This window comes from Plecotus auritus (genome assembly GCF_963455305.1).
Source record: "Plecotus auritus genome assembly, chromosome: 3".
NCBI lineage: Eukaryota > Metazoa > Chordata > Mammalia > Chiroptera > Vespertilionidae > Plecotus > Plecotus auritus.
Window position 1 is genome coordinate 161216150 of NC_137772.1, and position 25256 is coordinate 161241405.

At 39.3% G+C, this 25256-nt stretch overlaps 1 protein-coding gene across 14 annotated transcripts in view; it reads left to right on the top strand.

The window, feature by feature from the left end:
• Nucleotides 1-25256, top strand: part of GRIP1 (glutamate receptor interacting protein 1) — a 708576-nt gene that overhangs the window by 509775 nt on the left and 173545 nt on the right. For 11 of the 14 annotated variants that reach the window (XM_080659312.1, XM_080659305.1, XM_080659309.1 and 8 more), the window contains exon 2: nt 13982-14062. The exons of the other annotated variants lie outside the window; for them this stretch is intronic. In XM_080659312.1, coding sequence (XP_080515438.1) covers nt 13982-14062 — 81 coding nt within the window. The remainder of the gene's footprint in view (nt 1-13981; nt 14063-25256) is intronic. 14 annotated transcript variants of the gene reach the window in all.

Here is a 25256-nt window from a genome sequence, read left to right on the forward strand (position 1 = left end):
CAAGTCTATGAACTATATAAATGAATGCACAAATTTGCATATATTTTCTAAAAGTTGAAGTTTCTGGATTATTACAGAAGCTTTTTACCATCATGGGTCTTGCCAGTATCCCTAAGTTCTTGGTCATTCTTCTGCAGGGCTCAATAAGAAGTCACTGGAATATGCCTGGTTGGTGTGGCTCAGTGGTTGAGCATCAATCCATGAACCAGGAGGTCACAGTTTGATTCCTAGTCAGGGCACATGCCAGGGTTGTGGGCTTGATCACCAATAGGGAGCATGCAGGAGGCAGACCATCAATGATTTTTCTCTCATCATTGATGTTTCTATCTCTCTCTCGATCTCCCTTCCTCTCTGAAATCAATAAAACATATATTTTTTAAAAGAAGTCATTGGGATAAAGCTTTCCACCCATTGTATTTTGCCCTGCAGGATAGGAGAGAAGGGATGTCTTAGTGTGAAAGGGTCCTTGGAATTCCTCTCTTCATATGTGTACATTTTTCTAAATGTGCTCATAAATAGATACATATATATGGATGACTACAACTATGAAATATGTAAGTATATATGTATGTATGCATGTATGTGTGGTTATATACCTTTTTTATTGTCTCATATGGCATTGATAGACACTTATCTAGAAATTTTAAATTTTAAAATATTGTTTACATTGAAAAATACTGAGTTGCCTGTCACTCAGTCATTATTAAATTTCATAAAAATCTGTTTTAAAATATACTGCAGCTCAGAATTAAATGCTTAGGAGTACTCTTCTAAAGCTTTGATGATGTAATTTTAAAATACCTTAAGGCAATTACATGGCAGATGAGAGTGGATCTGAGAAAGTTTCAGTTATCACAAATGAAACTCCTCTAAGGTATTACTGCTAATAGAATCCAATAGTTTTACATGGTTACTTTCATGATTGAACTGTCCCAAAAGCAGACCCAAAATTCAGCAATGAAACTAACAAACAGTGATGGAAGGAAAAGGTTTCCTTTATGCTAGTTGTCTGTAAATGTCAGTAACTTATTCATTGGAAAATCCGAAGAGTCTTATTGAGTATAATGCTACAAGATCGTTCAAAATTAAACATTCACATTTTGTGAAGTTGAATTGCATTTTCCTTGTTCATCCTAATTAACTATAAAAGCTGAATCTTTGTACAGGCAAAATTTATGGGGAAAAGTAGTAAAGTTGATGAAGTAGACATAACCCAAGAAGAGTTAGACAAGCAAGTAATTCTGGAGGAAATTATACGTCTGAATAATTTGTCTCAGAAGCAAATGAAGATAATTTGATAATCTTTGGACTATTAAATGTAGGTACCTGGGCTTTAATTTTTCTTTTGCCACTGACAAATTGAGTCATAATAGACCATTTAATATCAATGAATTTCTCCAACTAATAGCTCAGCAAATGGTAGCCCATAGCCTTAAAAAAAAAAAAGTGTCCAGTGTCTGCCTCTTTATTACAATAGAAAGTGGGAGACAGGTTTAGACAACACTCAGATCGCTTTACAATGGTCGGATAACAGTCTCTCCTTCCACTGAGGGTTGTTTTGCTCTGCAAACTCTTTGTTGAGGCAGTGCGGCCATACTGGGGAAAGGATGGCCCTTGGTATCAGAATCATGTGTCTGCCACTCGTTAGCTGCTTAGCCTTAGACAGATGTTTAACTTCCCTGAGATTCCGTTTTCTCATCTGTAAAAATGGGGATAATAATATCTATGCTTATAAGACTAAATCTTCTCTCAAAGGAATTCATACCATCGAAATACGCAGGTTGATGATTATAAGGTAGTGTACTAGTCGTTGTCACTGTGGGATCCCTGCTGGCCATTGTCCCCCACTCATCCACCAGCTTCCTCATCCACCAGATAAAGGGAAAGAGCCACCTTGAAGTCTGATGCTGTATTTATTTTCAGTCCTCACAGCAATCTTATGAGGTAGGCACTATTCCATCTTATAGGGGAGGAAACCAGAGCTCAGGAAGAACGTGTAACTTGTCCAAGGTCACAGAGCTGATAATTGGTAGGGCAGGATGAGTTATAAAAGTTACATGCCAGTAACATTTTAGTGCTTTAAAAATGGGTTTAGTGTTTTCCATAAAGAAATGACTTCTGGTCTAACACCCTTGTAGTGCTTTGTTTGTCTAATCAATGCCTCTTGCTGTAAAACCAGAGTATTCAAAGGACAGCTTTAAATAACAATAATCACAAAGTCCCTGGATTCTGACAGCCACAATAAATCCTGCTTTAATCATGCATTAAAAACATATGTCATCTGTTTGATAAGCAGTCATCTGCTATTGCTTGACCTGGCAATGAATTAATAAAGCTGAATATCTGACAACTCAAGGCATATGTATGAAATATTCCCAAGGGATCCACATGTTATTCTCAGCTCCTGCCCTCCTGACAAGAAAATTTGGTTTCTAAAACAGTATGTAAGAAGACGGGCTCACACTTAGAAATCTGGAAATTTTCAAAACTATAAAAAAAGTGAGTTCAGAAACAGGTCCTGATGTGAGCGAAGGCCAGAAGAGATGACAATCTTGGAAAGAATGGCTAATGGGTGTGTTATCGCCTGGGTTTCAAAAGCTCCCTGTGAAGTTCCAAAATCTGCCCAGTAACCTGCTACATCCCTGTCTGCCCAGTAACCCTGCTGCACACCTGCCCACCCAGTAACCCTGCTGCACACCTGCCCACCCAGTAACCCTGCTGCACACCTGCCCACCCAGTAACCCTGCTGCACACCTGCCCACCCAGTAACCCTGCTGCACACCTGCCCACCCAGTAACCCTGCTGCACACCTGCCCACCCAGTAACTCTGCTGCACAGAAGGTACTCCTGAGTTGAGAACTGAGGTTGCAGCACCTCTGCTCTGGAGCCTGGCTATTTGTAGACATGTACTGGAGAGCCAGAGGGAGAGGAAAGACAGACTGGATGATCTCTTCTGCCAGCTGCACAAGTCACTCCACCATTTTCTTCACTGCATTCCTGGATGTCGCCTGGCCCCCAAGATTTATTTTCTCCCTCCAGCTGCATGACGCTAATGAAAGGTTTGAAATATTGTAAGCAGCAGGCTATGAGTATGTGGTCTGGAATACTAAAGGAGAAAAGAGAGTGTCCCACCACTTATTCATTTTCTGATGATAAACCACTTGTAGGATCCAGTTCATAAATGCCCTATCAGTAGAGAATGCTTGGCATGGAGTGCAGCAGTTAGAGAGATAAATTCAGCCAGATTTCATCCCCTAAAATCCTGGGAGCTTCTTGACTAAAAGGCATTCTTTCAAGTGGTTGTTTATGTGCCAGAACAACCTTGTGTCATAAATTAAACCAAGAATTCATGACAAAGAAGGGAGATCTGAAAACTGGGAGAGATATTGTCTCTTCTAACCTGAAATTCTAGGGAATCTTCAAATGCAGCCTCAAGTCCCTATATCAAGGATGTGTAGTCACCCAGAGTTGACCCAGTAGTGAGTACTATGTGAAGGAGTGCCTCTCTTTACACACACACACACACACACACACACTCAAAAAAAATATGTGAATCAAATTTTGATAAATAGTATGTCCTGGTGGTGAAAAGCAGCCTCTATAAAGACTTTTCTGCACTTTTCTCCTTGGGAACATTTAGGAGCATCATTTCATCTCTGTAAGCCTCTGAATCCTTGTATTTCAAGCAGTCTAACTGTACCTGTGCAATTACACTGTTGTGATTATTGATAATGTGTGTCTATGAGGTACCAAGCACAGTGCTGAGCATGTCACACACCCACACTGCTCTAGTCTTCATTCTAGCATAATAGCAGTTTCATTAAAATTCACTTGGGATCTATGATTTAGGATGAACAATGGCAAGTTCTTTAAAACCAGGACTCCTTTCGTAAAGTGAATTTATCTTTTCCTGTTATTTTTAAATGTTGTTAAGTTATTGTGAGAAGAAATAAGATTTCATGCTGACATTTAATGAGTGCTCAGTAAGTATTAGCTTTAATTGTTATAGCATTATTAGTATTGTTGACATTTTTAACAGTCTCTGGTTGACTCAAGTATGCTTGAACTACTTATTAAACCATGTGCAACTTGGAAGTAAAGAAAGGGTCTGTAAGAAATTGTTTGGATTACTTGTAGAGGAAACCAACGGCATTGATATATAATGAAAGAAGCATCTAAAAATGTTATAAGATTAGAATCAAGCCCTACTATTTCTTCACATAACTTACATCTCTTAAACACAACCTGGGGCTTCAACATAAACATAAAGACGTGTAAGCTGGAGAGCTCTCTCTTTGCACTCTGATAACTTCTGGCTTAATCTGTTTTCTCCATTACCACAAAGTCTCATCTGTAGCTTCACTGTTTTAATTATTAATTAAAATAGGCTCCCAGAAACAGCTTAGTTTTCCTCAGCATATTGCAAACATCGTTAGGGTCATTATTTCCAAGGCCATCACACAGGTCAACAAGAAGAGGGTGTTGGGAGTCCCAAGCAGATCTTGGCACATATAGGCCATCACATATGGTCCTCAGGTTTCAGTTCCACCAGGGACCCTGAGGAAATCAGTCTGTTCTCCTAGCTCCAGAATGTTACTGAAAGATATAAATGTGCACTATTCATTTCCCCTTCAATTACTCCAGGATGCTAGGGCTAGAAAGAGACTTTCAGCCTGTATATTGGAAACTGAGTTTCATTTATAAATTTATCAGCAGTATCTGATCATTGATTTGTATAAACTAACTTACCATCAATTAACATTTGTTTCAGTTCACACAAATTTGGTTAACAGGGAAAATAAAGGAAAATACTGAGCCACAGAACCATGGCTGAAAGTGGCCTAAATTATAAAATTTCCTTGTTGTCACTGTCAGAGCCAACAGGGGAGGGCTTTAAAGACTATTTTCTCCATAATCAAACCTAGACGCAGATGGTCCTCCCCACAGATATATGTGAATCATTATTTTTCTAATGGCATCCATGGTCATTCACACACCATAAAGTGTAGACCTCTTAAAGTCATCCTGGTTACATTTGGCTTTCTCTTATTTTCCCCATCAATCTTGGCTTCCTTTTAGCAACTCTGAGACTGAAATTTTCTAACTAGGGAAATCTTTACAGGAATATCATGTAAAAGGAAAGTTCTAGGAGAGCCCTGACTTTACAAAACGTTATATATTTTTCTCTCCAGCTTATATTAGAAATGCAATAAATAAATAAATAAATAAATAAATAAAGTTCCCAAACAAGGGTCAAAAAAAAAAAGAAATTATTTAAGAGATATTATTATTTAAATCATCCAGTTGTAAAGCTATGACCATTGTTATTGGAATGTTTTGTGTGTTTTTTTAAACAATACTCTCAGTCTTTTCAATGAAGATATTTTCAACATTTTATTTCATGAGTTATCTCAAGAAAATCTGTGTACTATTTTAAATTTTCCCCTTCAAATTTACTCCAGTCTCGATTGTGATCAATATGTATTACAGTAACTTCTTAATTGCATATCATCCATTGGTTTAAAAAACTGCAGAACCTTAATTTCTCCAAATGTCTTATTTATTTCTATTAATCCTACTATCCAGCTCTTGTTGCTATTACATAAAATCATTGATTCTTATCCTCCAAGAATACTTAAATATGGGCTAGCCCAACAATTTTCAACCAGTGTGCCCCAAGACTTTTTAAAGCATGCATTATTTAGTCAGGGGCACTGACCTCTTTTCCTTTACATTATCAAATAAAAATTGACAACTGCCAACACAACAATTGCTGTCCAGTGTGAATGAGTCAAAATTATAGCTATTTTTGTCAGATCAGCAAAAAAATATATATTTTAATGTGCTGGAGAAATTTAGTAATTAATTTATGTGTGCCATGAGATGCAAAGGTTGAAAATTGCTGGTGTAGCCTGTTAATGCCCACATAAATGCATATTTTTTCCTGAAGAATTGTGCACTTTTTAAATAAGGATTATCAAATGTGGTTTTTAATAGCCAATACTCACTACCCTGAAGTAATTCATATTTTTCACCAGAGTATTATCCTAATGCCAAGACCTTGTTGAACCTATGCATATCTCACAGCCTTGAGATACTGAGAACGACTCAGATTATTCCCCCTGACATTGAAAATGTAAAAGCTGTACTGAATTTAATATTTTAAAGCTTTAAACTGGGATTTGATATGGTAATGCAAACAAGCTTTATGTTACTGGTTCTTGGGTGAGAGAGCCAGTCTGGGACTGCTGGGACTCCTGCTCATCAGTGCTACCTGGAAACAATTCCAGGAAGAAGCATAGGAGTTATCATCACGATTCAGGCACCTGAGCAATAGGAATACCAGAGGCAGAAAATGTACAATTTCATGCTCATTCATTTCACAGAGGATTTACAAATTGACCTGGCTCGAGGGGCCACTCCTCCAAAGGCCTGCAGGCATCACCGAGCACCATGCCCACCACCTCCACAAGGTTGGCCAGAGGCTCCGCCACAGCACCTTTCTTTCTCCCTGTGCGAAGATTTTTGACCAAATCTTTGAGTTTGCATTTCTTTTGTTAATATATATTTTTATTGATTTCAGAGAGGAAGGGAGAGGGAGAAACAGATGGAAACATCAATGATGAGAGAGAATCATTGATCAGCTGCCTCCTGCATGCCCTACACAAATCAAGTCTGCAACCCAGGCATGTGCCCTGACCGGGAATCAAACCGTGACCTCCTGGTTCATAAGTGGACACTCAACCACTGAGCAATACCGGCTAGTCTCCTGGAGGTTTAGTTAAATGTAGGCTCTGTTTCCATAGGTCTGGGGTGGGCCTGAGTGTCTGTATTTCTGACGAGCTCCAAGGTGATGCCCATGGGCCACATTTTGAGTTGCAATAACCTAGATAATGGGCCAGTGATGGAGAAAATGGGTTGTAAGACAGGCCTTCAGCAATCTGAGCTGTGTAGTTGGCATTTTTTAGCTGTAATACTTAATCCCTAGAATGGTTGTATGGTTGTGATTTATATAATTTTTAGGACATTCTATCATTGCGAAGAAACCACTGTACATTTATCTTAACAATGAATTTGTGCTCTTTTGGATATGTTTTTTTCACGTTCAAAAGCAAAATACCTGGTCCCCTTTAAGAATGTACAGTACATCTGTGTCTAGACCATAAAACTGTAAGAAATCCTGGAAAGTCAAGGATAGACATTAATGCCATGCAAATGCAAAACAATAACAAAAGAGAGGAAGGAAAGTAGACCTTGGAGGAAAGAGACTATAGTGGAGTTGCCTCTGCTTGCTGCCACCAAACTCAGATCATTCTCACTCCCTCTGGTTTAAACCAAGTTGTGTGGACTGCTTTATACCATTGGGGAAGGATATGAAATTAATTCCAATGAGATCAGTTGTAAGCAGCTATCCGTCAGAGCTTCAATATGCCAGTGTCATAGAGCTGAGACTATGTAGGATCCAGAACCCTCTGACTAGGAAGGATTGAGGGTGCAGTTTGTATGACACTAGAGAAACAGCATTGTTTTAACCTGGGATCAAGAACCACTTAGGATGCAAACTCAAAGATTTGGCCAAATCTTTGAGTTTGCATTTCTTTAAATTATGCGGGGCCCAGTGGTTGAGAGTAGACCTATGTATGAACCAGGAGGTCACGGTTCAATTCCCAGTCAAGGCATATCCCCGGGTTGTGGGCTGGATCCCCAGTGTGGGGTGTGCAAGAGGCAGCCAATCAATGATCCTCTTTCATCATTGATGTTTCTGTCCCTCCCTCCCTCTCCCTTCCTCTCTGAAATCAATAAAAATTATGCAGGGCACTGAGGTTGTAGTTGTGCATTATTTTAACAAGAAGAGAAAGATATACTTGCATAAATCCTATTATCAACACCCTTTGACAGTCCCCCTTCAGGAAGCCTTGCTTAAATGGTAGTATGCCATCAAACCCCCAAGGCAGCACACTGAACTGGAGAGCTAGTGTCTGCAAGAAACAGCCACCATGCAAGAATTTCTTGCTGGGCTGAGATGAAATGTTCACAGGCGCCCAAGGACTGGAAAGGTCATGGTCCCACACCACACAAAACTTCCATGTTGGCTGAAAATTAAGATGTCCTGTTTCTCATTTTTTCTGATAGTAAAGTTCTGGATCAATTCATTGCCATGAAGCATCCTTTCGCCTCCTACCCCCTCCCCTCCCCGCCACCCACACACCCTGCACCAGCATCCCAAGCCCCTGCTCTGTTCCCCCTTAGCTAATGAAGCACATGTTCTTGCCTCAAACCTATGGAGTAATAAGGACTCCTCCATCACCATTCTACTTAGAGTGTTATTATCTTTTACCCAACTGATTCTTTGTTTGCACATAGTAGGCACTAACATTTGTGGAATGTAATTGACTTCAAGGGACAAATTATTTCCTTCACAATGGATTTCATTTGGTTCATTCATGAAAAACAGAGTTTTCTTCTGAGTTTGTAATGATGCGCATGAACGTTGTGGCCTGAGCTGCCTGTCTCCATGCTGCTAGGAAATGGCCATAATGTTTAATTGCACCAAGTGCCTTTTATTTTTTTCCTAATCAAGAAGTTACGGGATCTGCTGGCTTAGCAGGTGCCTCAATTCTGCATAATTAGTTGCTAGGAATTGTTGAGCCTAGGCTGATTAGTCTCAGCCAAAGGAAATTAAATTTTTTCCTTCAACAAAGCCCTGAACACAGCTAGAGATTCTTGATACCACAGTCATATCCTGTTCATCTGCGAAGCCCAGACCCTGGGGATGGGAGAGGCAAGAGGTGGGAGATAAGAACCAGCCTCACTACGCGTGGGAGCAGTTTGATGCCAGGCAGCATTCGAGGTTATGACATGAGGGCACCTGAGTCTCTTCCACAGGATGTGGTTCAGCTCCGACAGGGGCTTTGTTGTGATACAGAATGAAGCATTGCTCCCTAGGTGCCTGCTGTTTGCTTCCCAAGTTTATAATAACACCAGCCTCACTTGGAAAATGGAATCATAACAGATGATCTGTGTTTGCCCCTCCTGTGTTTGGCATGTGAGGAGATTGGCCGAAATGGATGGAATGGCAGGGACAGATGCCTCCCCACCCCTATTGTTTCACTCTGTTTTAAGTATAAGCTTAGCTAAGCCCTCTCTTTGCCTCTGTCATGGTGTTGACTTTTCACTTAATGGAGGGGATTTTCTCTGGCCTCATGGGATGAGATTGTAAAGGAGACCCCATGCTCTTCCTTGTTATGTCCAACATGCAGCCCTTTGGATAGTGGGTGGCCATCATGTGTGACAGTGATTATATATCTGCTAAAATGTCATTAGAAAAGGCTGACAGTTCTGAGTCCCTGAGATGCACGCAATGATTACTCGCAACATTCACTTCATTGAGCACTAGCGTGCCAGCTGCATGTCTGCTTTGCTCTTATAGTGAATGTCAATAATATGATCCACCATCAAAGTCAAGGCTGGGAGTCTGGTATGGAAATCAGAATTATTTTGCTTAAAGGCATTATTTTAAAGATTGTTCAATCCTTCTGTAGTCTAAATGAAAATTAAAGGAAATATTTTAATATCCATTTATAAAGAGTTGCAGATTGTTAACATGCCATAGGTCAGTATTCAATAGCTATTGGGTGATGCTGTGACTTTAAATGGAATAGGCTATAAAACTAGGGGGGAAATCAGAGGGAGGAAGGAAGAGGGAGGAAAGCTCATAGCAAATATTTGACTTCCTTCAGGTTGCTTATCCTATATAATAAAAGCCTAATATGCAAATTGTCCAAACGGCAGAACAACCGTGGAACAACTGGTTGCTATGACGTGCACTGACCACCAGAGGGCAGACACTCAATGCAGGAGCTGCCCACAGCCTGCAGGCCCCAGTCCAGCCAAGGTGGGTGCCAGCGGGGGCCCCCAGATCGCCCCGCCGGTTGCCCTGCAGAAGGAGGTGATCATTAGCAACAGGGACCCCCGATCGCCCCACTGATCAGCCCTGATCACCAGCCAGGCCTAGAGACCCTATCCATGCACAAATTTTGTGCACCAGGCCTCTAGTTTATAATAAATGCTTTAGTTTGAAAAGTTGAATACAATTCATTCATCTATCAGCACACATTTGATGGATGCATACTATGGGTAGATACATACTATGGATGCATCTTATCTACTAATTGATTCCTTTCTTTGTTATTTGGCTAATATTTTAACTCACTTATGTAATTTGGATGGAACCTGAAAGTCTAGTTAGTGTCTCCCTGATAAAGGAGAAGTGTTAACACAGATTTTATAATTCAGTGAACCTTTGAGGCCCTTACTCAGGAACAATGAATTGTATTAGCATTTATTTAAAAATTTTGTCTGCAAAAAAAATGAAATGAAAAGTATAAATTGGTTTTGTAGAACAATTTATATGTACTTCACTTTAGACAAACAAATATTTGGAGGAGAGGGAAATGAAGTTTATATACACACGTATATATATATTCACACATAGGCTTCTCCATAAGGATTAACGTACATCATGCAAGGTCTCTGATGGAAGATTGTGTCTATTCACTTACCTGTGTGATACAGAAATGAGCACCTGATCACCTAGCAAATCTCATTATCCACCCAAGAGGAAATAGCATGGGAACAAAAATAAAAGAAATGCAGTCTAGACACACTCTAGATATGTCCTTTTATAAATGTATCACTCTGGGCCTCAAGTTCAACTATAAAGTGAAAGAGTGGTCTAGATCATCCCTTATATCATGAAATTCTAGTGATTATATCTATGCATCTCCATTAGGGTCTGCATGAAAAACCTTGACAGTAGATTCCATAGCTCTCCATGACTTGGTGGATTAAAACTATACCCCAGACATTCTTGTGCTTTAGTATCCTATTATGGGGCCATCTGCCACTGAAATATTCAGTATCTTCCATCCATTACTGTTTTCAAAGTTTGAATCAAGAGTTGATGTTAAATAAATTACATCATGGGAGTTGATGTGTTCATTCTATAATGGGTTGCTTTTTTAATGAAAGGTCCATAGTGCTCTTGGTGATTTAAAATAAAGATATGTTCTTAGAAAATTTTCTTTAAAAATAAGTGCTAAATGGTGCTCTGTTGCTATGCTCTCCTTTTACTCTCATGATAAATATTGCCAAGATTCTTCTCACTTCCATTAGGAATTATTATTGCTTTCACCCAGATTGACTTTGGCAAGTTATGTTTAGACAATATGGAACTTATTTCAGTCAGATCCTTTGACCAAACAACTTTTGGCTTCTAGATAATTGTCTACTTCCGCCTTTCTCAGAAGGACACTGAATACTGAGAATGAGGGTGGGAGCTGGGGAATGCAAAGGTAGAGGCTGGCCAGGTAACCATCTATAATTCAGTTTCAACCTTTTAAGGATGTGCATAATTAAACTATCTCAGCTCTACTTTCAAATTTACTATAAATAAGAAAACAATTTTAACAAGGTTGACTACTTCTGGAATGCAAACTGGGTAAACTTCTAAAGAAATGGCTCCTTAAAATATAGAGTATCAGGTGCAAAAAAATCCAGTGTCTCCTGTGCAAATCTCTTACTTCCCTTTAAGATATCCAACACTGGATTCAACCAAGATTTTCATTGCCTGGACTTTTGACAAGTTGAAAACTGAAGAAAACCTTTAAGCTTCTGAGATGCTGTGCCTATGTAAAACTGGTTGTTATGATCTCTATCCCCTGGTTCACTGCTCTGTACCCATAAATACACTGTTTCAAAGTTTTTGGATATTAAAAGAAAATGTATTTTTAATTGGCTTTATTAACAATTTGGATTTTAACATACAGTAAATTTGTTTTAGTAGGTGCTATATATATGTAAAGCATATTGCCTGGTTATTAAATCAACACTGTGAGAAAAGCACTCAAATATTCAGGTGGGAATGGTGGGGGAAATGGAGACTTTTGTGCTCTGATGCTTACCTTTTGTGGTTGTGATTATACTCAAAAATATTATGCTAAGTGAAATAAGTCAATCTGAGAAAGACAAGTATCACATGATCTCATTTATTTGTGGGATCTAATGACAAAAATGAATTGACCAACAAAATAAGATTCGAAGCAAGGAGGCATGGAACAGACTGACATACCTTGATGTAGGGTTAGGAGGACTAGAAGAGATAAACCAAAGAACTTATATACTTACTAGAGGCCTGATGCATGAAATTCATGCAAGAGTAGGCCTTCCTTCCCCAGGCTGCTGGCACTGGCTTCCCTCTGGCACCCAGGACCCGGGACCGGGCTTCAGTTGCAGCCCCAGCTTTGTCCGGAAGGACATCCGGTCTAATTAGCATATTACACTTTTATTATTATAGATATGCATAGCCCATGGACACAGCCAATAGGGTAGAGAAGATCTGGGAGAAGGGGAGTAAAGGGGATGGGAGGAATGGGAGATATCTGTAATACTATCAACAAAAAAAAAGTATTTTTTTAAAACATTGCATTTGCAAAGTGAACAGTCACAGACCTGGGATACTGCTTCATAAGCAAAAGGATGCTGTTGATTGATTTGGTGTCTGAAAGTTGGTAGTTTATGGTTGGGAGAATATAAAGAATTGTGTGACAAATGGAATATAAACATGAAGCAGTGTGACTTCATTTTTTAAGTTAATTGCAGCTTACAGCAGTGTTCATCATTCCTTTTTGTCATTCCTTATAAAGACCTTGTTAGTTTTATGAAGAAATCATGAATCATTTCAACCAGAAGTACGTTCCAGAGAGAAATCGAGTTCCTCAATTTTAAAACACAAACCACTTAGTTGGGAGAATTAACGTTTTCAGATGACAAAGCCTTGTTGAATTAAATCCTTGTTACATTTAGTAGTTTGCCAAGCACAATATCATTCTTTTTAATCCATTAACAATTTCCTATTATAACTACAACAAACCAACTGTATGGTGTGTCCAGAAGTAATATTTGGGTCATCTAGCTTGCCTAGATTTACTAGCTAATTATTTTACATTATGTTTACTCAGGCCATGTACATGCTGATCTTTACTCAGACATCTCTTCTACTTTATACAAATGTCTGCATGCAAACTAAGAAGAAATCTCCCTTTCTGTTTTAACCCTAACATTTGCCATCCTAGATCATTACTCCTATATTCCAAGCCAGATTAACTTCTGTTCTAGATTTAACAAAATCATTTTACTCAGAATCTGATGAATCTGTCACCTCTTAAGATCTTGTCATCTCTTCAGCTTCTTGCCTAACTCTCACAGATATACTGAGCTTCTGTCTTTTCAGTTGCTTTTTTATGGTTCTTCAGATTATTTTCATCTCTCTCTAAAAGAAGGCCAATCAGCTCATTGCTGTATACCTCTTCTTTTGCCAAACCATCATTCCTTTCTTGTTCTCAACCTCCCTTCTCTGATCTCACTCTGAATGCCCCTGTTACCTCCTTTTGGTGCTGGCTGCCACTTCACACGCTCAGGAACTCCCTACTTCTGTGTGTCTTTATTTCCCTGCAGTACTAATGATCTGTCATCTGCTTATCTGAAATATAACATTTCTATTTTCTTTGTTCTTCTACCTGATTATTCTTAGTGCCCATCGAGCCATTTTATTCCCTCTTTGTCTTCCTGTTACTGATATTCACTGATACTTATTTATCAATGAATGAAGCTGACAGGCGAATAATTTGCATACTCTATTTGCATATTTCTTACTATTTGATGCCTTCATATGCACTCTAGTTCAATCCTGACAATCCTAAGTTGTGGGTGAGAAAGTATATCCCTCTTTTAGAGGAGAGGAAACCCATGTCCAGAGCATTTTAATAATAACTTGCCCCACAGCTAAGCCAAGGTTAGGACCGAGGTCTACCGACTCTTTCTGCTGTACCATGCCATATCACCTCTCTCTGGCAGAAGGACTGCAATCACTGCATTAGAAACTGGATGGAAATTAACCAAACCCTTCATTGTACCTTTGCAGATGAGAGTCCCTACACTAAATCCGCCAGCCAGACAAAGCCGCCTGATGGAGCATTGGCTGTGAGGAGACAGAGCATCCCAGGTTAGACCAGATTGTTGGATTTTTCAGCTGTTTGACGTTTGAACCCTGTTATTTGGTGATCCCAAATAATCCCACCATGGTAATAAACATGATGCTGTTCCATAGGATATAGACTGCATTCTATACAACTTGTTCACACAATATTCATGAAAGCTAGACTTTGGAAAAGCTTGCAAACTTGTGAGAATTCACTTTGTGTGCAAATTCTTTGTGAAATGACCTGAATTTAAATTGGCTCACACTCATTTTCCTGCTCTCACCTCTGTTTTCAGGGGATAACTTTCACAGAAGCATCTATTTCTTTACTGAGATATAACCAGCAAAACAAAGAGGCTCAAAATTGCAGTAGCAGATAGTGTATGTGCTGAATAAAAATCATTCCTTTCTTCTTCTCTCTTTGAACCTGGACTTACTTCCATCGGACAACTCTTGGGAAGTTCTGGAATTTCATTTCCTTAGGAAGCTGTGATGAGGATTCTTGTAATATTTAAGTGACACCCATTTTTTCAACAAAAACATTTTGAGAGCTATCTTCAAATGTCTTTACCCCTGAACTTCAATATTTTAAAGCTTTGACTTTGACAATAACATATCTTCTAAAGTTAAAGGCAGAAGGATATTCAAAATATTATTTAAACTTCATCTGAATTAGGTAGTTTATGGAAAACCTCTATGGAGGCAACTGTACTTAAGGGGGTGGGGGGTTAAAAGCACTAATGCATTAGACATTTATGAAAAATATATTTAATATAAGGAAACTGAATACAGCTAAACCTTAGCTACAGGATTTTAGAGTATAGTAGATTTAGCAATTCAGGAGAAACAATGCAGTGTTCTCAACAGTAAATTGAATAGTTTGGCCTGTCAGTGAAAAGGGGAATCTTTCATTCGAATAAAGAGTAAGATGAGTTTCGTTCCAAGCAGCCCTGTTTGTGATTATTATTTATTTGTATAAGAACTACATGTAGTCATGTGTATTCTTATTCTGAAGGCTTAGGTTCATTATGAAAGTACATGGCTTATAAAGGGGCATATTGTGAATATGTTGTGCATCCTTGTCTGTGTGCTTTAAAGATGTTAAAGTAATTTGAATTCAGTAATTAGATGGCATCCCGCAGTCCTAAGACTTGTTCAATTCCATCCTAGAAAACATCAATCTTAGTGCTGGTCACATTTAGAAAAACTATTGCAGTTAGCTATGGGCTGTGTTCTCTGCTTTCTCCTTGTCAGCATCAAGAAGTACAAGGTTTGAAGTTCAAGAATGCTAGCTACCCATCAATTCCTTCTTGTCTTCTGTACATTAGCTGGCACTCCATACTCCTCTGTTGGGAAGAGTGAAGAGAATTACCACTGTCCTTACCACATTCTGTGACACAAAACAAAAGCACTGACTGTCATCAGGTTTTCTTTCATGGGTTCTCTAATGGTGTACACTAAATTATAACACATGTCTGAGGGCCAGGCTTTTCCTTAAAGTCACTGAGTAGTTTTTAAAATTACATGTTAGCTGTACAGAAGTCATTCATCATAATCCTTGGTTCATGTCACTTTAAGTGATTCTTCACTGTGCAATTTTTCCTTTTGTTCCTCCTTATAACAGTTTAAAAGTCACTGCAATCATGAGCATGTTTTGTAGGCTTCATGGGTGATTTTCCCGGGGTTTGAACAAGCACGAACACCTTTTTGCCCACCTCTCATAAGGTAGTGGTCAAAAGGGCCAAAAGTCTTCAAAATCTCCTTAGTTGTTTAGAACAGTCCAAGGAAAAAGATCCCACCAGTCACAGGGCTAAGGAAACAAAGTAGTAGCTGATTATTACTCTTTTTGTTTGGCCTACATAATGTTTTTAAAAGTTTTGAATGAATAGCCAATATTTAAAATTTGGGAGATATTATATTAAAAACTAGAGATTTCTGGCTTTTCTTAAAAAAAAAAAAGAAAGTAGGAAATGTATCAAGACTAGGAGAATGTGGGCCCAGTTTGTCACATTTTTACTAGATCTTCTCTATGTATTTTTTTTCTTTTTTATTGAATTTATTGGGGTGACATTGGTTAACACAGTTATATCGGTTTCAGGTGAACAATCCTATGATACATCATCTGTATATCATATTGTGTGTTCATCACCCAAAGTCAAGTCTCCTTTCATCACCATTTATTGCCACTTTACCCTTTTCTACCCACCTCCACTCCCCTTTCCCTCTGGCACTATTACTATTACTATATTACTGTTCTCTTGAGAAAATCAAGGAACTTCTTGGATGCTTCCTAACTGACTTCTGACACTTGGAATTCAGAACCCTTACTATCATTTTAAAATTACCTATTCTTGCCCTTGCCGGTGTGGCTCAGTTAGTGTGGCTCAGAAGTTGCCGGTTCAATTCCATATCAGGGAACTGCCCAAGTTGCAGGCTCAATCCCCAGGGGGCAGCTGATTGATGTTTCACTTTCTCTAAAAAAAAAAACAACAACAACAACAAAAAGCAATAAAAACCTTTTTAAAGTACCCATTCTTTTTTCTGACAAAAGGAAGTCTTTCCTGACCTTTGGCCAAAAAGTCACTTAAAACAAAGAGATCTTAAGCTGTCACCTACCATGTCTACCTTTACCCCTACTAAGTCCACAAGAGAGAAATGGAAAGAGGAAAAGGCCAGGGAAAACACAGTCTTTATTACTTGCTGGAGCTTCTGCAGAAAAATCCCAGAGTGTTCTGATGAACTAAGTTGGACCACATGGGGCTGTAAAAGCAAAATGCACGTTTACAGCCTTTGATTCTCTCTCCTGTGCTCATGTTCCATCTTACTTCCCTCAAAGATAGTATGACTACCCTGGGAGCAAGGAAAGAAGTGTCTAGAGAAAAGTGCACCAAAAAAGTGAAAGAGGCAGAAAGGAGAGCTCAGCTCACCTACCAGCCCCTGAATCTTCCCAGGGCAGAGGCACCTCAGTACAGAGGCAGCGCCAGGGCCGTTACCCTGCCCTGTGACTGGGGAGTAAGCAAACGCAAGGAGCTGAAACCTCAAAGGATCTATGGCTTTTCCTCACATGTCCCCACAGCTCCACTCCCAGTGATCCAAGGATGGTGATTGAATTTGACCACTGACCACTTTTTCTGATGGAAGGGGGTGGGGAAGTGGAGGGTAGTGGAAGGATTTTAAGCTTCTCTGTCCAAGTTTTATGAAAGCTTAGGCTGTTCTTTGAAACTTATGTAGACCTGCTACTCCTGGAGTAAATATTTATTCACATATGAATACATAAGATTTCTTAACATGGGCTCCACATTTTCCATAACATAATAAACAGTACCATTTTATAATTCTGTCTCAAAAAGGTAACCTTGAATATTAACAGAAATATAATTTGCTTTTCATTCATATCAAAATTCACTACCCTTGTCTAAACTCAAAATTACTACAACAATTATTTTATAATCACAAGTCAAATATGTGCCTACATTGAATGATAATTCCAAGTATAAATCCCTTCATCACCCTCCTTTGCTCTTCTCAAAAAAGAGAATGGATTAAACATCCCTTAGGAGCAAAGTACATTTGCTTTGGATAAAGGAGAAATGCATTATTCATGTTATTTGGAAACTCATCATTTTAATCATGTCTCTTATGGCATAAAGTGTGTGAGAAAGAAGATTTTTACTCTTTCCTAAGTTTTTGTAAAATTTTTAATAATGATGATATTTAAAAAAATGTCAAGTGTCCCTATGACACTAAAGTTTAAATTTAGATAAAAGACAACATTCTGGTAAAAAAAAAAAATAATTAAGGATGAGTATTTTCAATCTCATTTCTGCCCCCTTTTTTTTTTCAAAGAGAAGATGAATTTCAAGTACAGAGATATTTTTAACTAACAGATTCTACTACACATCTATGTTTATTAAAAATAATGTATTGATTTTATTCTTTTATATTTGACATATTACCGGTGTACTGAAGTTTGACCACTTGAGTGGTTTGTCCAAATTATTAGAGAAAATTTGTACAGACTCTTGACAGATTTTGCAAGTATTTTTGGCTTTAACCACTTAGAGATGAGTCATTTAATCATGTCTGTCTAGTGCCAGTGAAGGGAAAACAGGATACTACACTAGACCTCAAAAACCGGAGTTTGTGTATTATTTATTTGATTTGCCTCACCTTTCCAGGTAAGACAGCTTTCTTTCTTATGCTGGTCTTCCAAATAATTCTGGGCAATTCACAAAGGCAGGATGGTGTTAAACACTCACCTCTATTGCGTTTTCCTTTTCTGTTTTAATCCTCACCCGAGGGCATGCTTACAGAGAGGAAGGGGGCCAGAGAGAAATATTCATTATTATAGCAGGTATATATAGTGTGACATTTGCCCTAGTATTTATAGTTATAGCACTCTTCAGGTGTATGAAGGATAGTTACTCTAGTTTTCTAGCCTGGTTCTGCTTCTTCTGTTTAGTTTCACCATTGAGCTCCTCCAAAAAATGGGCGAGTGTCACAAATAGGAAACCAAATTCAATTGAATGAAGCAAGCATGAAATGTCATACAAATAATAGTGATGCACAATGCATGTGCATATCAAATCATCACATTGTGCACTCTAAATATTCAAGTACACCTCAGTAAAGCTAGAAAAAAATAAGAGGTGAAGGGCCATTGCATTTGCAGTGTGCTCTCAGATGATTTAGAAAAAACTAAGTGTCTGTGTGTGTATGAAAGAGTGCTTTATAATGTTCCTGCAACTCATAGATTTTTACAATTATTTCAAAATAATTTAAAAAAAAAAAAAAACATGGAGCTGCAGATGCTTCCCCAAGTTGTCGAGTCAAACTGCTATTAGTGAGGGAATGACCCATGTGAGAACATGCCAAGGGACAAGGACCTTTGCTACTCAGTCAGGCTGTCCCTGCATCCTCAAAAGCACCCAGTGGGCCAAGGTGTGGACATCAGGGACCTAAGGCTCAGGGTCTGCCCCACCAGAGCCCTCAGAGTCAGCATTAAAAGCCCAAAAGAGTGATGTTTACATATGTTAAAATTACTGAATATTTAAGAAATTAGTAACACTGTATTACTTCTTTAGAGAGAAGTTTCTAAGATCGTAGAGTTGAGACTCTCAGTAGCACTGCAAATATGTGTGAGATTCTGCCCACACCCCCGTTCGTTTATTGATTTGTGTTTTCCATGGTCCTTATCACTATCTGAAATTAACGGGCACGTGTTTCTCATGCCCTTACTAAAATGTAAGCTCTCTGAGAACGGGCACTTTATGTCTCGTTTACTATCATATCTGTGCATAGGACAGTGCTTATCCAATGGTAGGTATTGTCACCACCTGTGGACTGAATGCGCAGGCAGAGACCAGCGGGCAGGTTTTCTCTGTGCAGACTCTGTTACCTTATGACTAGTACACTTTCCTACCAAAACGTGCAACACGTTTTCTGACTCATATGCTGTGCATGTTAGCCTTGAGGCTGCACAAAATATGACATTTCTAAGGAAATGGTTGGCTGCCCACCGCTAATGAGTGAGCTATAGGTCAGCTAGAAGCTAGAGAATATTAAAGTCCAGAGGTCTCCCCCCAGCTTCATCTGTTTCTGTTTGAGCAGAAAATGTCTGCAGGCCTAGAACACCTTACGAGAAAGGTTGAGCACAATTTAACAATAAAATTGACAAGATCAGAATGATTTATTCAAGTATTCAGCTACTGAAAAAGGCTAAAAATTTTTCGAATATAACCAGAGTCTATAAATAGAGTGATGCAAAGCAGAACTTATTACTTATTATGGCAGGTACACATTCAGGATTTCCCCCTGAGAACTGATCCACTTTACTCTGCGGCTGGTTGTACATACTGAGTTCTCCAGGAGCACTGGGCAAGGTGGGCAGCTTGATCTGTGTGTGCAGGGCTGTGGCTTCATTAGTGTTTCAGAGAAATGAGTCTATTATGTTTGAATTTTTCTCATGCCTTAGTAAACATGGATGAAATAGAATGAACCAGTACATGTGCAGCAAATGATTTTTAAACATTAATTCTTCCAGCATGCAACTTAGGGGGAGATTCTTTATAGTGAACTAGTACTGTGCCTTGATATTTCCCGGGCCCCCAGTGTTATAGGAGTAGTGGCCTTTGGTCAGTGTTATGCTCAGGGTACACACAGTATTCAGGCTGAGTAACACGGCCGATGGCCAGTACAGTCTCCCAGGGTCTAAAGAGAATTTTACAAGGTGGCTCAACGACATATGCAGAAGAGCTACAAGAAGAAAGTCTTCTTCCTCTATTACTCTGCACTGAGGAAAAATTAATTCTCCCACTCTATGGGTTAGGGAGACCTTCAACCCAAGGAGCTTTAATGAAGTGACCTTAGAAAATTGGTTTGGGTACAGGTTGTATTTATTGGCATTGGGGAAAGTAAAGAATTGTGTTAATACAGTTTTCTGTGAGTCCATTAATACTTCTTTCTTATCCATTGGGCTTACATGATTTAGAACAGATTCCCAAATTTCAGTCACTCACAAGTCAAATTCATAATGTTTGTTATATATCTGTGTTCCACCTGTATTACGATTAATACTAGAGGCCTGGTGCATGAAATTCGTGCACGGGGCGGGGGGGTTCAGGCCAGCCTGCACCCTCTCTAATCTGGGACCCCTAGGGGGTTGTCCGACTGCCTGTTTAGGCCCAACCGGTGCACTCTTCAGGTGTATGAAGGATGTCCAGCAGTCCGACATCCCTCTCACAATCCGGGACTTCTGGCTCCTAACTTCTTGCCTGCCTGCCAGCCTAATCACCCTTAACTGCCCCCCCTGCCAGCCTGATCACCCCTAACTGCCGCTGCCTGCCGGCCTGATCACCCCTAACCACCTCTCCCTGCCAGCCTGGTCACCCCTAACTGCCCCCCCCCCCCGCCAGCCTGGTCACCCCTAACTGCCCCCTCCACTGGCCTGGTCGCCCCTAACTGCCCCCCACCTGCCTGGTTGCCCCCAACTGCCCCCCCCCACCAGCCTGGTCACCCTCTACTTCTTCCTTGCCCCCCTGGTCACCCCTCACAGCCCCCCACTCCTGCCGGCCTAATCGCCCCACGCAGCCTGCTGTTCGGTCATTGCGTGAGGGCATCCCAACCAATTTGCACATTCCTCTATTATTAGTATAGCTGATTTTAGGTACATTTAAATTGGTTCACTCATTTACTTAGCTTTATCCTAACCTTTACTATCTATGATTTGATATGGTAATTATATTTTTCTAATATAAATTAAAAAAATTTTAACTCTGACATTTTTTAAAGACTTATATGTCCTCCTCAGATACATCTATCAATGTTTATTACACCATACTTTGGCAAACACTGGCTTGGAAGGAGATTCTTCTCAGAGGAAATGATTTTGGGAACCCCTATGCTATGCACTTTGTCAGTATACCTATAAGTAGTTGTTGGTTTATAGTGCAGAAGTGGGTCATCTTAAAGAGAAAAGAAATACTAAAAGAGAAAGCAGACGCTGAATAATATTCACCCAAAACCTGGGGAGTAGCAAGAATGTCCTGATCACTAAAGTAACCTAACCTCAAAAGAGAGTGAGGGAAGCTAGAGATAATAGTAAAAATACTAGTTTCTACTCATTTCATGCTATGTTCCATGTATTGGACCAAGCATTTTCATAAATATGGCTTCATGTTTCCTCACAACACCTTCAGGAGATAAGTTTTGTTCATTCCCCTCTAACAGGTGAGCAGACTTGAATTCAGAGAGCTAAAGAAGCCAGTCCAAAGTCACAGGGCGAGAGAGTAGTGGCTCTTGGATAAAACCTAGACAGCGTGGCTGGTCTTAGGCTCTACAGCAGACCATCGGAAGACACAGATATTTACATTACGATTCATAACAGTAGCAAAATTACAGTTATGAAGTAGCAACGAAAATAATTTTATGGTTGGGGGTCACCACAACATGAGGAACTGTATTAAAGGGTCGCGGCATTAAAAAGGTTAAGAACCACTGGCCTAGAGGATGGTAGGTTTCCTGCTGAGAAGATGGGTCAGTCCTCTAATGATTGCTGGGTTTCTCAGTGAAATACAGGTGAGGTCATCAGAGAGAGGAAGGAGGGGAAGGGGATGTCCTAGCCTTGTACAGAGGGGAGGCAGTGTCATTTCAAAGGCTGGGAAAGTGGATTGCCTAAGGCAATGGCCAAGGATTACTGTGCAACCCTGTAGATTCTTAGCTAAATAGTATCCTTATCTCTCTTACATACCTACCTCTTCAAATAAAAAAGGGATAAAATGAACTTACCCATAGCCCGGCCAGTGTGACTCAGTGGTTGAGCATCGACCTATGAACCAGGAGGTCATAATTCGATTCCCAGTCAGGGCACATGCCTGGGTTGCAGGCTTGTGCAAACCAATCAATGATTCTCACTCATCATTGATATTTCTATCTCTCTCTCCCCCTCCCTTCCTCCCTGAAATCAATAAAAATATATTTTTTAAATGAACTTACCCATCTAATGCTCATGTCCCATGTCATCCCCATATACCATATTCCATTTCCCCGGGGGCTCCTTGACAATTTCTTTTCCACAATCATTTCTTTTTATGAATACCCAGCATATTATGTACTTTTATTAAATCTTTTGGCAGTTTAGCTCATCCTATATAAAGTTTCTCTGCAATTATTTTCTTGGGTTCTAGATTTAGCTCTAATTTAAAGGTATAGTCCCTTAAATTCAAGAAAATATTTTTATTAAAAACTCCTCAAGAGTTGTACCCTGCAGGGTTCATAGCTGAAGTGGCCCACGTTTATTGTATTAAACTCTCCTTTCATCATCTACCTTAGGCTCTGGTCACTACTGTGCATTAAACCTTATAAAATAATGAGATGGAATGAAAGAGTGCCCCTTGTTAGTACTCTCACTGCTCTTTCTCTAATAAACACCTAAACCTACCACACATACCATGCATGCACACACATCTTTCTCTGTTTTCCTCTTTCAATATAGGAAATTCCACATCTAACTTCTGCTTCAATATTTTTAGAGACAGGAAACACTATCTTACAAGGTAGCCCCCATTTTGTATATGTCTTCCTGTTAAGAAATATTCCTCATGTCATTGGGCTGAAGTCCCCGAACACCCCCCCACCCATACTTCTACCCATTAGCTCTTTTGATTATTTTGAACTTCCCCAAAGTAAGTTTTTCAGGTACTTCAATGCACCTGTAATCTCTTCCCCGAGTCACTGTCATCGTGTTGTGTAGTCAGAGTCATCGTGGTTTAACCAGATAAAGCATGTTCCTTCCTTCCACCTTGCATTGTGTGGCATGTTTTCATCACCCTGAGAGTCTTTCTGCAGGTCCTCAGTGCTCTGTAGCATCTGGAAGCCAAAACTGAACCCTTCCCCCAGCTGTGGTCTGAAGAGAACAGAGTGCAAGAAAACCATTACCTTCCCTGATCGGGATGTTCTACTTAATTAATGCAGATCAAGATTATATTTTACATGAAATAATGATCTTTATTTACATTGAACTTTTGCACAACTAAAACTTATAAATCTTGTCCTCATGACTTCCTCTTAAGAGTCAGGCTTCCTTCCTTGAGTAGTAGCACTTTGTACAATGCAGGACAATGCTACACCCTTCATTCGGTTATCTGCACATTTATTTCTATTATATTCAGCTGATAAGGGTTGAGAAGAGGAGGAGAGGGAGGTTACTAACAATAGTTGGGCATCTGTCATGTGCCAGTTCTTATTTATTCAAGATAAATAGTTAATCATACCAATTTTATGGAGGAAGAAATTGAGGCTCACAGAGGCTTAAGTAATTAGCCCAACAACCACAGAGCTGGTATTTGAGTTTAGAATTGCCTTAATCTTTCAGGTATGTACCCAGTTCTCGAATGATTTGGCTCATCTTTTCCACATAGTGGAAATAGTTCTATTCCTGAGCATCTCATATATTTATTACATTTCTTAGCAACAGATTGGCCACAAATTTAATAAAATCTGAGAGTATTAAGAATTTTGAACATTGCAGTACCAAGGACAGAGCTCTGCAGCATTCCCACATGAAACTGTGATCCTTCCCCATTAACAATGATTTGCATCCTTAATGAACCTCCTAGACTTTCAGCTCACAGTACTCTGTTCTGCCCACAGGTTATCATGACAGATGTCTCTGAAAGCCCACTGAAATTCTCAAATCTCATTAAACTGTCTTTATACATAATGTTGGTTTGCAGACCTTATTCTTCAGTGATACAATATTTTTTTTTTTGCCAAAACATGCCATCACTTCCAGAGAACTAGGATTTCCAGAGCCCCTCATTGTAGAAATTGAGATGCTCACTCATTCCCAGCCTTTTGGCACATTTTTCATCTTTCTCTTTGTTTCACCATCACATCTGCACATTCTTTGAGGTAATTTATCTGACTCTAGAAACTCAAATACATTTTAAATAGCTAAAGTATTCTTTTAATGTCACTTTACCACCTTTGGCATAAGTTTCCTCTTATTTTAATGTTAAATTCTGTCCTTTCTAGTTTAATATTGTTCTCCTTAGGGGCCACTGGAGATGCATCATGGGAGTTGAATAGCTCAGCATTTCACCATACGAAAAGTAACTTTATACCAGCTTCTAACAGCAGATTTCTTCTTATCCTGGCCTAGAGAACGTGGAAAAAGTCTTCCAATTATCCTTAACACTCCTGTTAGCTACAGTTCTCACATGATAAAGTTGTCCATATTCTAATAAAACATATTTCAGGAACTATTCTTTCTAGGAGACAAGATGAAGGTGGCAATAGTTATGATGGCAAGAACTCCTCTTTTGTTCTTCAGGCACCAAGAATGAAGAGAAAAAATATTAGGAGTTTGCAAAAAACTGAAATGACAAATATTAAAAATGATTATGTCAAGTGCTGTCAAGAGCACAGGAAAATAGAAACATTCATATATTGTTGGTAAAAATATCTATTTTTGGAAGACACTGTGATAACATCAATCAAAATGTTTTAAAATGTTGGCACTTTTCCCAGCATTTCTGGGAATTTATCCTACAGTAATCCTCACACCTGTGCACAAAGATATAACCATATTTGCCTACTTTCATGATGTGGTAATTTTTGAGAATCATCTCAATTTGATAAAGAAATGCTTTGAAAAAAATCTAAGTAGTGTCTGGCCAGTGTGGCTCAGTGATTGAGCATTGACCTATGAACCAGGAGG